The sequence below is a fragment of the Sinocyclocheilus anshuiensis genome, unplaced genomic scaffold (assembly GCF_001515605.1).
Source record: "Sinocyclocheilus anshuiensis isolate Anshui unplaced genomic scaffold, SAMN03320099.WGS_v1.1 scaffold1162, whole genome shotgun sequence".
In the NCBI taxonomy this organism is placed as follows: Eukaryota; Metazoa; Chordata; class Actinopteri; order Cypriniformes; family Cyprinidae; genus Sinocyclocheilus; species Sinocyclocheilus anshuiensis.
This window is the reverse complement of record NW_015540875.1, coordinates 729,920-744,364: the sequence shown is the minus strand read 5'-3', so window position 1 is coordinate 744,364 and position 14,445 is coordinate 729,920. Positions and strand designations below refer to the sequence as shown.

The following is a 14,445-nucleotide window of genomic DNA, read 5'->3' as shown; positions in this document are numbered from 1 at the left end:
GTTTGTTATAAATATATATATATATATATATATATATATATATATACACACACAGTATACACGGTCATATCGCCCAGCCCTACTGCTCTTATTATGCTCACTCGCTGGAGGGTGCATTTTTAACATTTTAATTTCACTCTCTCTAGTCTTGTTGTTAGTCAGTTTCCTGGCAGAAATGACTTGGTTTCAGTCTATCAGCCAGCAATTGAACTCCTGAACCTGCTGTCAGGGGTTCATATTCTCAAAAGCACCATATTATTATTCCACACAACTGCACCGGGAATGGGAATTGATGTGATATCACAGTTTGATACGCTGAAAGTCAAAGCTGACATGAATGTGAGTGATAATTAAGCCTTAAGTGTGTCACGACTTCTCCATTTAAAGAGCAGAGCAGAACAGTGGCATCTAGAGGTCAACTGTGGTTCCTGCATATCACTCGACCGATGGCGTCACTCGTCTGATTCAGTAGCATGTGAAGCGCAGTTGTCAGTTGTTATATTGCAACGTTTGTTCTTTGATCTGACCAATCTCTGCATTGCATTTTTGCATTATTTACAAATGCCAGCAGGCAAAAGACAAGATTATGAGCACTGACCCGAATGTGGTGAGACTGACTTCAACTAACTGCATCTCCAGACTCGGGAGTGTTTTTAATTTCAAACACTGTCAGTCATCCATATCACTGCCAGTTTTTGCAACGTTCCCTTTGAAACTCAATCATTGGTTGTGTAGAGAAGCTTTCAGACTTCTCAGGATGAAAATACTTCAATGCAAGCCTCACTGTCCAATAAACAAATCAGGTGATTTGGTGCAAATGGTGCTCATGATGCTCTCATAGACTCCCAGTGAAGCACAGCATCCAGTCAGGACCCAGAATGACATGTTTAGAGCCTCTTGTCCGGTGAACATTGATCTTTGCACCACTGAAATCAATGTATTTATAGACCCCATTGAAGTCAGCAAATAGACATTTTTATTTGAGAGAGAACAGATTACGTTACTGAATCAACCCTCTGTGCACACGTTGGCAATATATCCACTGTTGGCTTGTATTTTATTTTTTTTATATTTAAGTGTAATATAATTTGAAAAAATAACAACTAAAGTTTTAGGAAAAATCAGGCAATCAAGCATTTTTTTATGATAGAACTTTAGTAATTATAATTCAAATGTGGCAACCATGCATTTTTAATAATTTAATAGCCAGTGGCTAATGGCAGACATTATTTAGTTGTCGTTAATATTATTTTGTTATTACTCGTAATTTAAAGGGTTATGATATTTTAAACTTTTTCAATTATTGAAATGTACCTACAATGATATTTAACCCTCTATTGCATGCATTATAAAAAAATTTTGATTCAGTTTTTATGTGTAAGAAAAGTTATATTGGGGAATTTTAAATTAAAAATAAATACCGAAAAAATAATATGGATAAATGAATCATTTGAATAAGCAGTGTGATAGTGCTGTGATATTTTACGTTTTTTCACTAAATTATTGAAATACACCTAGAATATTTAACACTTTGTTGCATGCATTATGAAAACGATTTTTAAAAAATGATTCTGTTTTCATGCTTAAGAAAAGTTATCAGTGGGATTTGGGAGGACTTTTAGATGTAAAGTAAATACAGAAAAATAATTAATATAAAAAAGGACAATGTAATGAGCAGTGCAGTAGTGCTGTGATATTTTATACACGTTTTGACATAAATATTGAAATATGCCTAGAAATTAACCATCTGTTCCATGCTTTATGAAAAACAAGTTTTAAAAATGTTTCATTCCGTTTCCATGCTATGAAAAGTTAAGTAAATACAGAATTATTTATATATTTTTTTTAAATTATATATAATTTACCTAAATAATTTATATGGATAAATGGTCATTTGAATAAGCAGTGTGATAGTGCTGTGTCTTTTTCACTGAATTATTGAAATGAACCTATAATGATATTTTTGCATGCGTTTAAACATTTTTTTTTTTAAATGCTTGATTCAGTTTTCATGCATAAGTAAAGTTATATTTAGGAATTGGCAGGACTTAAAAAAAAGTAAATACTAAAATAAATGAATATTTAATAAATTGATTATTTGAAAAGTATACATTTTTTTTTAAATAATAATAAATAAAAACATATGATAACTGCAATATTCTCTATAGCGGCTGCATCCGTATCTGTTCCACTCCTACACAATGTTGCTTCAAGGCAACAAATATGTTCCAGCAATTCTTCATGACAAATAATTTATGTGACTCTAAATGTTTTAAAATGGGGTTTACTCATCAGCAGATGTGAATCATATTTTGGATGAAGGAGAAAAGCTTTTGTGAGGGCAGATCTCCAGAGCAAAACTGCATCCTCCGCATGGCGTACAGTGCCAGAAAAAGATTTGAACATGCCTTCCAGGACATAGTGACAAAGAAAAAGCTTTGTATTGGTTTATTAAATGCCGTCCCTTCAATATTAATAATTTTATCGCCATCTTATGTGCTTGCAAACTGAATTAAACATTTGAGGCGACATACTATGGAAGGATATTCCGGACTATTTTCAAAAGGAATTGCAAATTGTGTTTTCAATATGTGGACGCATAAATTGTGACACAATCCAAATGCAATTGCAAATCTTGCATTACCGTTTGCGTTTTCGCTTTCGCGAACGCACAGTGACTGCCAAATTTCAAATTAAAAAATCCATTTGCAACTGTATTTTCTATGTCTTACGAGCTATAAGCCTGTCATATTTAAATAGCAATATTAATGACCACGTCTGCTTTTTTATTATTATTTGCAATTATTATTTTGGTAAAATAATTAACATTTTGCAGATTCTGCAAGGTGTACGTAAACTTTTGACTTCAACTGTATATAGTGTTTGAGTCCATTCAGTACAGAAAACAATAACAATATTTACATATGATTTACAGTTTATTTATAACTGACACCTACATGAACACTTTACAGTTGGTTTCATGACTGTTAGTCGTTCTCTTCAAATGCTATTGAAGTTAGAAAAGTGTATACCAATGTCGTATGTAACTTTAAAGACGGTCCCTAAATTTGCGAATATCGAACGTCCAAAGTCAAGCCAACTTTATTCCAGTAAAAGATCTTGAAGCAGGCACGACACTCTCTCTATTACAAATTAAAAGTGAGGAATAAAATATACAGTAATAAGTGTAGAATTGCACTGTCTGTTTACTCACATCAATCGGAGTGTAAACAGTGAGAGTTGTTGAGACGGGTGAAAAGTGTTTGGTTAATAGTGAATATTGACCTATTGTGCATACCGTTGTGGCTCTTAACCGCTGTCAGCAGGGGATAATCGCAAACAGTAATGCAAGATTTGCAATTGCATTTGGATTATGTCACAATTTATGCGTCCACATATGGAAAACGCAATCGAAAATACAATTTGCAATTCCTTTCAAAAATAGTCCTGAATATTCTTCCATAACATACAGTAGAGGATTCATGTATGTATATTGATTATTTGTGCATTGATAAACATAACACCACTTTTTTTTAGATGGCAATTTGGGCTTTTCTGGTCGAGTCACTGTGTGTTTGTGACACTGTGTGTAGTTTGAAAGCAATCACCACTGGTCTGATTAGTCAGCTTAATGAGCTATAGTCAATGACCCGGACCTTATGAGCGAGTTGTAACGATTACCAAAGAAACAGTTTCATACTAGCACTCATTCAATGACATCACAGTAATTGCCTATGAAAGTTAGTCTATAGATGCAATATTTTATTTAAAACAAATGAAAACCAGGCTTTGAGGGATATAAATGTAATTTGTGAACATTAACACACGTTTACTAAGTTTCTAAGTTGAAAACAATGACAGCTCATTTCTGATTAAAGTACTTCTCTTAAAATGCTAGTGGTTCCAAAATATGCTTTGTTTTCTGTATGCAAAAATATAATTTCTAATATGTTCTTTTGATTTTGTGGTGAAATGTGGCCAACTTTTTTGTCATTAAAATAAAACATTTGTTTGTGTCAATTATTTAGTTATGCAAAATATGTATTGTTTTTGTATATTCTAAATATTTGTGCAAAATATAAATTCTGATTTTTTTCTTTTGAATTTGTGGTGAAATGTGGCCAACATTTTATTGTATGTAAAATAAAAATGTAATGTAAAATCATTTATTTATGCAACATTTTATTTATGCAAAATATTTATGTTTCTTATATATTTTAATTATTTATGCTAAATATAATTTCTTATTTATTTCTTTTGATTTTGTGGTGAAATGTGATCAGTGTTTTATTTTGGTGTCATTGTGGCGTCATTTATTAAAACATTTTATCCAAAATATAATTTATTTATTTTTTTATTTATTTATTTTTTTATGATTTTGTGATGAAATGTGACCAGATTTTCATGAGATTTGCCCACATACATTACTATTTTGTATTTGGACATGCTGCATGTAAATTATGTCTGGCATTTTGCTAATTTTTTTTTTATCAAACAAAATTATTTTAAAAACAGCGTGTTCTGGTTGTATACTGCACGTTTTTCAAAATTCCAACATATAAAATCAAAATTGCAAGAAATAAAGTCCAAATTCAGATAATATATAAAGTCACAATTACTGTTTTTATATGTATACTGCATGTTTTGACCTTTGGAGCAATTTTTAATGATTTAACGAGCTCTCATTCAATGACGGCACATAATTGCCTCTGGAAGTTATTTTATTTAAAACAAATGAAAACAAGGCTTTGAGTGATAGAAATAGAGGGGAAAATGTCATTTGTGAACATGAACACACGTCTGCCCCTCACAACCTTGTTTTTATTCACGTCAAGTTGAATAAATGCTCTCAAACGAGTCAATTGTATCTGCCACAAACTTGTTCTTTTCAATCTCCTCTCTTTCTTAGATGCAAGATAGACGAGGAGGTCACTCACAAGGCATGGTTGAACCGCTCCAACATCTTATTTACGGGCACAGATAAGTGGTCCCTGGACTCCCGCGTCTCCCTGGTGAACAACAACAACAGCGACTTCTCCATTAAGATTGAGCGAGTGATGGTGGCAGACGAGGGACCCTACACATGCAGCTTCCAGGCCAAAAACCAGCCCCGTACGGCCCACGTCTACCTCATCGTTCAGGGTATGTTCATTCATCTGCCTGCCACTTAAAAGTGACAATTTTGCGCTACTTATGAACACAAAAAATTATTGCAATAATAAAGAAAACATGCAAATGCAATAGGGGCTACATCCCCAAAAAATATGAATGGTTTCTAAAACAGGTTTCCTCCCATTTCAGTTGTCCAGAAAATAAGTAATTGGCAGAAATGTGTGTAAATTTAGTGATCAGAATTTCAATAGAAGCCTGTAGAACATTTTTTTAAAAGTTGCCAGTAACCAGTGTTGCCAACTTTAAATCTCACAGTTTTAAATCTGACGTATTTAGTTTACACTACTGTATATAGTTTGCAATTCTGACTTCATATCTCACAATGCGACTTTATATCTCACAAAAACAACTTTATGTCTTGTAATGCGAATTTAAATCTCACAATATGACATTATCCCCCGGTTTCACAGACAAGGCTTAAGCCTAGTCCTAGACTAAAATGTAAATCTGAGCTGTTTCAACTGAAAGAAACTTGCCCTGACTGATCTTAAAATATATCAGTGCCTTTGTTTTGTCTAAAGATGAACACCAGTAATGCTTTTTTCTAAGGCATGATTATAAAAATTACTTAAATGTGACCCTCTCTGTGAAATCCAAGTCTCAAAATCTAATTATGAGATAACAAGCATCAAAGTTTGATTTCAACCATTAATTTCACTATGATTTCAATCTTTGACATGGTCTTAGTCAGTAATAAAGATATCAATGTTACATTTTCACAGAATGTTCTTTACCTTATGAAGGATGATTTTATATAGAAAACAGTAAATCACCAAAAAATGACTTTAGCTGGGTTTTCACAGACAGGGTCACAAATGTCCTAATTGAACTATGGCCTAATCCTGGTTTAGGCTAAGCCCTGTCTATGAAACCGGGCCTATATCTTTGTGAGATATACTACTGTGTATGAGTAGTAGTATCCTACGATGTAGACGGGTCGGTAGCCACACTGTTGGTGACTACGCATTAACATATACCGTATAAATCAAACAAATATTGATCCTGTTGAGGTGACAATACACACCCTTTGCTTAGCCATTTTTTCCACAATCAGGAAGAACCCAAACACCTCCAGACTGGAAGTTAACAACAGGTCAGGAAGGAACTCCATAAAACCCCATGGCACAGGTAAGAGATAAAACATCATAAATCCAGTCATAAATACATCAAAAGTCAGATCTAACATCTGTTTGATCTTTTGATTTACACACCCCACTGTCATGTCAGTCAGGGGTGATAAGACTCTGGTGACATGGCAGTCAGGGTGACAGAGGGGTCATATAGCCATAAATCAGGTCATAAATCTGATCATGTACACATTTGACAACCGACAACCTGTCAATCAACGCTGACAGGGGGTCATAAATCAGGTCATAAATCAGGTCATAAATCACCAATCACCAATCTGACACATAGTGTAGGATACTACTACTTGTATGAACTGCTGTTTAAAAGTTTGGCATCAGTAAGATTTTTAAAAATGTTTTCTGCTCACCAAGGCTGCATTTATTTGATCAAAATACTGTAAAAAATTTGAAATTTTATTACAATTTAAAATAAAGGTTTTCTATTTGAATATATTTTAAACTGTAATTTATTCCTGTGATCAAAGCTGTATTTTCAGCATCATTACTCCAGTCTTCAGTGATCCTTCAGAAATCATTCTAATATGCTGATTTCACATTTTTTCTGGAAACCGTGATTTCTGCATTTTTTTAGGATTATTTGAAGAACAGAAAGATAAAAAAAAAAACATCATTTGAAATAGAAATCTGTAACATTCTAAATGTCTTTACTGTCACTTTTGATCAATTTAATGCATTCTTGCTGAATAAAAATGTAAATTTATTTTAAAAACTTGATAGCGTAAATTCACAACCATGAGGAAAAAAAATCAGAATCAAAATTCCAACATATAAACTCAAAATTGCAAGAAATAAAGTCCAAATTCAAATAATATACAAAGTCACAATTACTGTTTTTATTTTTATGCAAATATAATTTCTAGTTTTTATTTTGAATTTGTGGTGAGATGTGACCAGGTTTTCATGAGATTTTCCCATACATCACTTAATTTTGTCTGGACATGATGCATTATGTAAATTTGTGCATCTATATATGGCATTTTCCAAATTTATTTGATCAAACAATATTCTTTTAAAAACATTATGTGTTCTGGTCGTATACTACACAATGTATTGTCCAATGTGGTACCAAAGCATAAAATTGCAGTGCAGTCTTGTTTAATGCATAAAAAGTGCCTACTGTACACAGTACTTCATACTGCAGAAGCATGCAGTTATGAAAATAGTCTTCGTGATTTACAGCTCTGATAATTACATTTACAACAGGGTGGTAATTGTCAACACGTGCCATGATGTTCTCCTTTCTGCCATGGAACTCATACGAAACAATTGCACAAATGAACATTTCCTCGAATGCCGGTACCAAAGAAACAAGAGGGGCTGGCACAGATGTGATCAGGATCCGAGGGGTGGTTATGCTCAGTAATCTTCCAGAAGGCCTTTAGTTGACCGGTGCTGCGGGGCGGGACACGGGCCGTGCCGACTGTCACGTCAGCAGCAACATGAGTAAGAGGTCCTGCGATCCAGCCTGACGCGATCCGCTGATGGATTGCCTGCATCCCTCCCTTTACTCCAACCCTGCCGGCTGAAAGTTGTCAATTGTTATGTATATGACGCCGTGCGTGGTGCATTCTCCTGTTGCACAAGATTGAAAATATCAAAGCGAAGAAGTGCGAAAAGGAGGGGAAGCATTTTTAAAATGCATCTCGAGTATGTTGTTGGCCAACCGGCAGGCTCGCCAAACACAGACTTTTATCTGCCGCACGGAGCTTTGCAGACAGATGACCATATTTGCTCGATACCATTGTGCCCTCAATTTTAGTCTTAGTGCGATGTGAGCGAAAATAATTACACCCCCCAGTCACTCCTCCAACAGCAATGGATCTGCTTTGGTTCCAATCTTAAGTTTATCGGAAGTATTCCGCCCTGTTAGAAACCTGAAAAATGGACTGCTTGAGAATGCCTCGCAGGCCAAATTTGTGGCCATCTTCATTAAAGCTCTGATCATAGGCCATTTAAATTCAAGGGCCGGCTCATTATCCGGCCGGCATTATGCACTGCCCTCTGCTTTGGGAATTTAATCCAAAACAGCTGATTGGAATCATTTATAACCCCTGAAACAAACAACCCGTCTCAGGCAAATTTATTTGGCTAAACCATGGTTGATTTTTGATATCAGTTAAGACGTGATATATTCACTCTGTTATTATTAAGCATAATTAAAATCTCTTTTGCAGTGCCAGCCCGGATAGTGAACATCTCGCAGGATAAATCGGTGAATGAAGGCGATGACGTCAATCTTTTTTGCCTGGCGGTGGGCAGACCAGAGCCAACCGTCACCTGGAAGGACTTCAGATGTGAGTCTCTTCTGTCATTTTTGTTTGTTATACTGTAAATGAAGGTCAAGTTATGCACATTGCATTGTGGGATACTGTTTACACAGCTTAGTGTGTTCTGAACTTTTATTTTGGTGGAAATATGTTATGAACATGAAACGGGAACACAAAGAAAATGCATCATTTTTATAACCACATTTTTAATGTGTTTAGTCTTATTTAATTTTTTTTATTTAGATTTTTCGGATGAAATGTGAACAGGTTTTCATGATATTTTCTATTTTTATGCTAAATATTTGTATTTATATTTAATTTATGCAAAATTTAATTTCTTATTTTTTCCTTTTGATTCTGTGGCGAAAAGGTTTTCGTGAGATTCGGCCACATCACTTAATATGCTTTTTTTTCTTTATGCAATAATTTTTTTTTTTTACATGACCAGGTTTTCATTCGATTTTTCCGCATACATCACTTAATTGTGTTTGGACGTGCTTCATTACAAAAATGTTACATGTAATTTTGTGCATGTACATGTATGGCATTTTCCAAATGCTTTTAATCAAACAATATTATTTTAAAAACATAGCGTATTCTGGTTTCATACTGCACATTTTGACCAATGTTGTATGGGTATCTCATGTATAAAAAGTGCATACTGTACACAGTATACTAGAGAAACAATAAGAGTAACATGCAATTATGAAAATAGTCTTGGCGATTTACAGCTCAGATTTCATTATAAATAATTATAGCCACAACCAGAGTGATAATTGTCAACGTGCCATCATCATCATCTTTGTCACCATTATCGTTCCTGCCACAATATTAATAATCACAGTTATCAGTAATCATGCTATTTATAACTTTCATTACCGTTTATATTAGCTGCATTCATTTCGAGTGGCTGTGATGAAATGCATAACAGGAGAGGGCATTTTTTATTTAATCTTTTCACGATATGATTACAGGACGGTGGGGATCATCATTTACTATCATTTATTTTTCAATTGATCCTTAGTCCTTTGAAATCAACTCAAGAGTCCCTCTGCCTGGAAACGGACCAGCGTCACATGAATGGAGCAGCTGAGCTCAGATACTACACCTCTAGTGTGTCTATGTAGTGTACACTCACTATATCTGTGTGCTTATTGTACGCATTCAAGTGATCTGGTCACAAATGGTCAGCCAAGCACATCGTCTTTTACGCCTGGTATTCACATGCATCTCAAACCCGTCCAGTGACCACTTACAATTATCAAGGGAAGGGTATTTGATTTCATGAAAGCATATGATTGATGTTGAACATGCAATGCATTTGCCATACCAAAAATGATTGGGGATACACATTTTATCAGGCGGTGCATTTCTTGGGAATCAAACCTATGACATTGGCACTGTTAACATCATGAGCTACAGTAATGCAGAAGTAAAAGCATAATTCACAATTAAGTAATATTTTTTTCCTATAAATTCTCATTTCTGTAATGCCAAAAATATACCATAATATAAAAAAGTGATTTATTGTTTAAACTTATTAAAATATATACAGTATGGTTGTATCTGTTAATTTATTCTGAATTTTTTTTTATATTTTGTATATTATATTTTTACTGTATATTTTTGTATGTGTATGTATACAATATCTGTTTGACTGCTTTGAGGCAGTTGTTATGAATAATCTGATAGATTGGTTTGTTTCCATCAAGTTCAAAATAAAAACAGATATAAATAAAATATAATAAAATAAAATGTAAATGTATAAAAAGTATCATTATTTTACATATTTATATATTGTTACATTTATTATTAATTAGATTACATTTATATATATATAATATATAAATATTCGTGAAATTTACATTAAAAAAATGTTGCATGTAATTTTTTGCATGTATATGTGCAGCCTTTTCCACATTTTTTTCAATCGAATGGTTGAAAAAAAAATGTTTTTATTTTTTTTAAAAGCAAAGTTTAAAAATAATTTTTAGTCACAGTGATTATGTGTCACATGAGTGGATGGGGATGCAATGTTGAGATGTGTAAGCATTTAAACTTACAATGAAACGTTAAAGCAGTCTTGGTAATATGTATTGGCAATTTAACATATTGGACTTTTTTTGTTAACACTGATCAGATCATTTTAGATGGATGTTAATACCAGGTGTAAACAAGGTCAAGGTGACCTAGTTATATTTCTTTGCTATGAAATGTGTAGAATGTGTCAACCGAAGGGTTCCCTTTCATGGGAACTTCGAACTGCGTCCTCTAGGGGTCGCTATGGGGAATGCCTCGTCGTGACCCGTGTCTGAAGCATACATTGAAAAAACACCAACTCGTTGGCCGGCGACAGCCATGACGTCACTACCGGTGCGACTATAGTATAAATAGGTGCCGGGAGCACACATCATTCTCTTCTTCGTCTTCATTGACTGTTCTGTTTGAAGCGTGCATTTCCAAGGAAAAAACTAAGAGCTATCTCTTTCATTAAGATTTTCATTAAGACATTTAGAAGGTGTGTGCATCCATGTCATCGCTATTTGACACCAGATGACACACACGATCTATGTGTTGTTTGTTTGGGCGAAGAGCACGCACGCGATGTCCTCGAGGGGGCAATCTGCGCGCATTGTGAGTTTTTTAAAGAGGGGCAAGCTGCGGACGCAAGCTTCAGACGAAGAAGTGAATGATGTGTGCTCCCGGCGCCTATTTATACTATAGTCGCACCGGTAGTGACGTCATGGCTGTCGCCGGCCAACGAGTTGGTGTTTTTTCAATGTATGCTTCAGACACAGGTCACGACGAGGCGTTCCCCATAGCGACCCCTAGAGGACGCAGTGTCTCGTTCCCTACTCAGGGAACCATGGTTACATAAGTAACCTGAGACGATTTTGCTGCTTTGAGTCTTTAGTTTTAAATATGAACAATCCGATTTTAAAAAATCTAAAAGTATAGCTGTAAAATATAAATAAATAAATAATGTATCATATTGCATATATTAATTATTTTTTTCCATTGAAATCTCAGCAAAAATAACCACACTGTGACATATACCATTATCATGATATAAAATTTCTCCTACTCTGCATATAATTGTAGTCATAGCTTGTCTGCAGATCTTTCGGTCTGCGCTTTTCCCCACTCAGCACTTCCTCTGCACCTCATAACCCACCGGCACGGCAGAAATAAAGAGAGCGGCGTAAAGCGAGACAGAAAGAGCCACATTGTTATTCAGCGCGAGTCACTGCGGTGGAGCTATTGGTTGTCAGCAGCCGGGCGAGAAATGGGGCGTGTAGATTCGGCCAAAGAAACACAAAGCCATCTGGACCTGTACATCACACTGTGGGGAAGCAGATAGGGTGCGATGACATCACAATCACACACCTGACGCTCCGTTGACAGGTGACACGCCCACTCCGTCGACTGGCTTATGGCTCACATGCACATCCATGAGGATTGAAACCAGCGTTAATCATGTGTTCGACGGGTCAGTTTCATTCATCATTAGACCGGCCACCCACACACAGTCTGTCCTGTACATGTTAACTAGCAGATCCAAGCTGCGAGATGCGCATTTAGATGAATAAAATATAAAATAAATCCCACAAAGACACATAGATGCTCATGTTAGTGTCCACAGACATGGACAGAGACAGCTGGATACAATGTCATTCAAGGTGACAGCAGAAGATCTATTGACTAGTGAGGCTTTTTTCTGAGTCTCACAACCGATTTATTCGTATCTCATAGAATGTAGATATAATCCTAACAGGATAATGGTTGATTCCTGTGAACACTGAGTACCTTTGTGCAGCATAAACCCTCTCTAATGTGATTTCTGAAATATAGCTGCATTATGAGACTCACATTTATATTGAGAATGCCTTTAACCCTATAAAGCCTGCTGTAGATTTTATGCACACATTTCTAAGGCCTCTAAATGATCAACATGATAAAACGTTGCTGAAAAACCTTATTGGTGATAATGAGTGACAGCTGAATTGTATATTATTTTATGTAAATAGTCTGCTATACTGTTATAAAGATCTCATTGTTTTGCTGCTGTTGAGATTTTTTATTTATTCATTTTTTATTTTAATTTTTTTTTTTGCATACAAATATCAGCATCTACGTCAAATTGCATATTTTTGCTCAGTTTGGGCCTCTGAATAAAAGATTTTTCTAACCATATTCCCAGTATATCATAGCCATAAAGTCTTATATAAAGTCTTAAAAAATTTTAGTATGATACATTAAAAGCTATCAGAATTGTATCTTTTTTTTTTGGCCATATAAATATCAGCATCTGCACCAAATTGCACAATTTTTAAATTTGGTCCTCTAAATAAAAGATTTTCATCCATATTCCCAGTATATCATAGCCATGAATATATTAGATTTGTTCAATAACCAGATTTTTTTTACTAGTATGTCATACGTCAGGCTTTATAGGGTTAAATTTCAGTTGAATTGCAGAATTTAAATTGAGATAGTAAACAGAATGCAGAATTGTAATGCAACAAGCAAATTCCAAGAAATTCATATAAATGTCATTTTTAAATAATAAAGCAAAGTTGATTGATAGATAGATGGATGGATGGATGGATGTTTGATTTGATTCCATCCAGCCATTCTAAGTGTTTCTAAAGCTGATTTTGTCACTGAAATTTTCCAGTTGCAGCGGAGCACAAATGCGGCTGGCCAGATGGGAATGTGCTTGTCACAACTGTGAGAAATAAATACAAATAGCGTCTACTTAGTAAGCATCTCAGCTCGAAGCGTGCGAGACGTACCAGTCTCTTTACCTGTAAACCCTCTTTGTCAGGATAAGATGATTTTTCCCCCCAGTGGGTTGAGACGGGTGCTCACACGGCCTGACGAAGATGTCACGGGGGAACGAACTATATTTATTACGCTAATGGAATGAGTGAATAACATTGCTGTAAACCTTAGCGTGTACTCGGTCGGTGGCGTCGGCAGCTGCAAATAATCCTCTCCAGTTCAGTAGCTGTGCTAATAATCCTCCGGAATAATCTTCAATTAGAAAAGGTGCCGAATTTGTGGAATAAAGTCCCGGCGGTTGTGAATTAAAAGGTGTGCAGTTGCCTTTGTGTTTTCCGTCTCTCCATTGGCTGAAGCCAGAGAGATACTACTAAGAAGTGGATTATTCTTGTTGACACTGAGATTTTTGTGTGCCTAACAGTTCTGACTGTTATAGATGAAAATGGTTGCATGAGAAAGCTAGCGTGAATCTATAGAAGCCCATTTCCAACACGGGATAGAACATACAAAAGATAATTCTGACTTTCTATCTCACAATTCTGACTTTTTTCTCACAATTCTGTTATAAAGAATTATGGGATATTAAATCACAGTCAGTAAAAGTCAGAATTGCGAGTTATGCCAGAATTGCGAGATATAAACTTGGAATTGTGAAAAATAAAGTCAGAATTTTGAGATATAAACTTGCAATTTTGACTTTTCTCGTAATTGCAAGTTTATATCCCAGAGTTCTGACTTTTTCCCGCAATTGTATATTTCGCAATTCTGACTTTTCTGACCATCGAGATTGTCTCATAATTCTGACATTTTTCTCGCAATTGTGAGTTTATATCCCGTAATTCTGAATTTTTTCCAACAATTGTGAGTTTATATCTACCAATACTGACTTTTTTCATGCAGTTGTAAGTTTTTCTGTTTTCAGTTGTGTGAATTTGTTACTTTTTCTTGCAATTGCGACTTTTTTTCTTGCAATTGCAAGTTTATATCATGCAATTCTGAATTTTTCTTGCAGTTGCGAGTTTAATGCAATTTATAAACTCAATTGTGAGTTATAAAGTCCAATTCTGAAGGAA

The 14,445-nt window shown here is 34.9% G+C and overlaps 1 protein-coding gene across 2 annotated transcripts in view; it reads left to right on the top strand.

Annotated features, from left to right (window-relative positions):
- The window catches only part of LOC107688198 (igLON family member 5), a 192,276-nt gene that overhangs the window by 160,021 nt on the left and 17,810 nt on the right, over positions 1–14,445 (top strand). For both annotated transcript variants that reach the window (XM_016485799.1, XM_016485798.1), the window contains 2 exons: positions 4,910–5,142; positions 8,495–8,614. In XM_016485799.1, the coding sequence (XP_016341285.1) occupies positions 4,910–5,142; positions 8,495–8,614 (353 nt within the window). The remainder of the gene's footprint in view (positions 1–4,909; positions 5,143–8,494; positions 8,615–14,445) is intronic.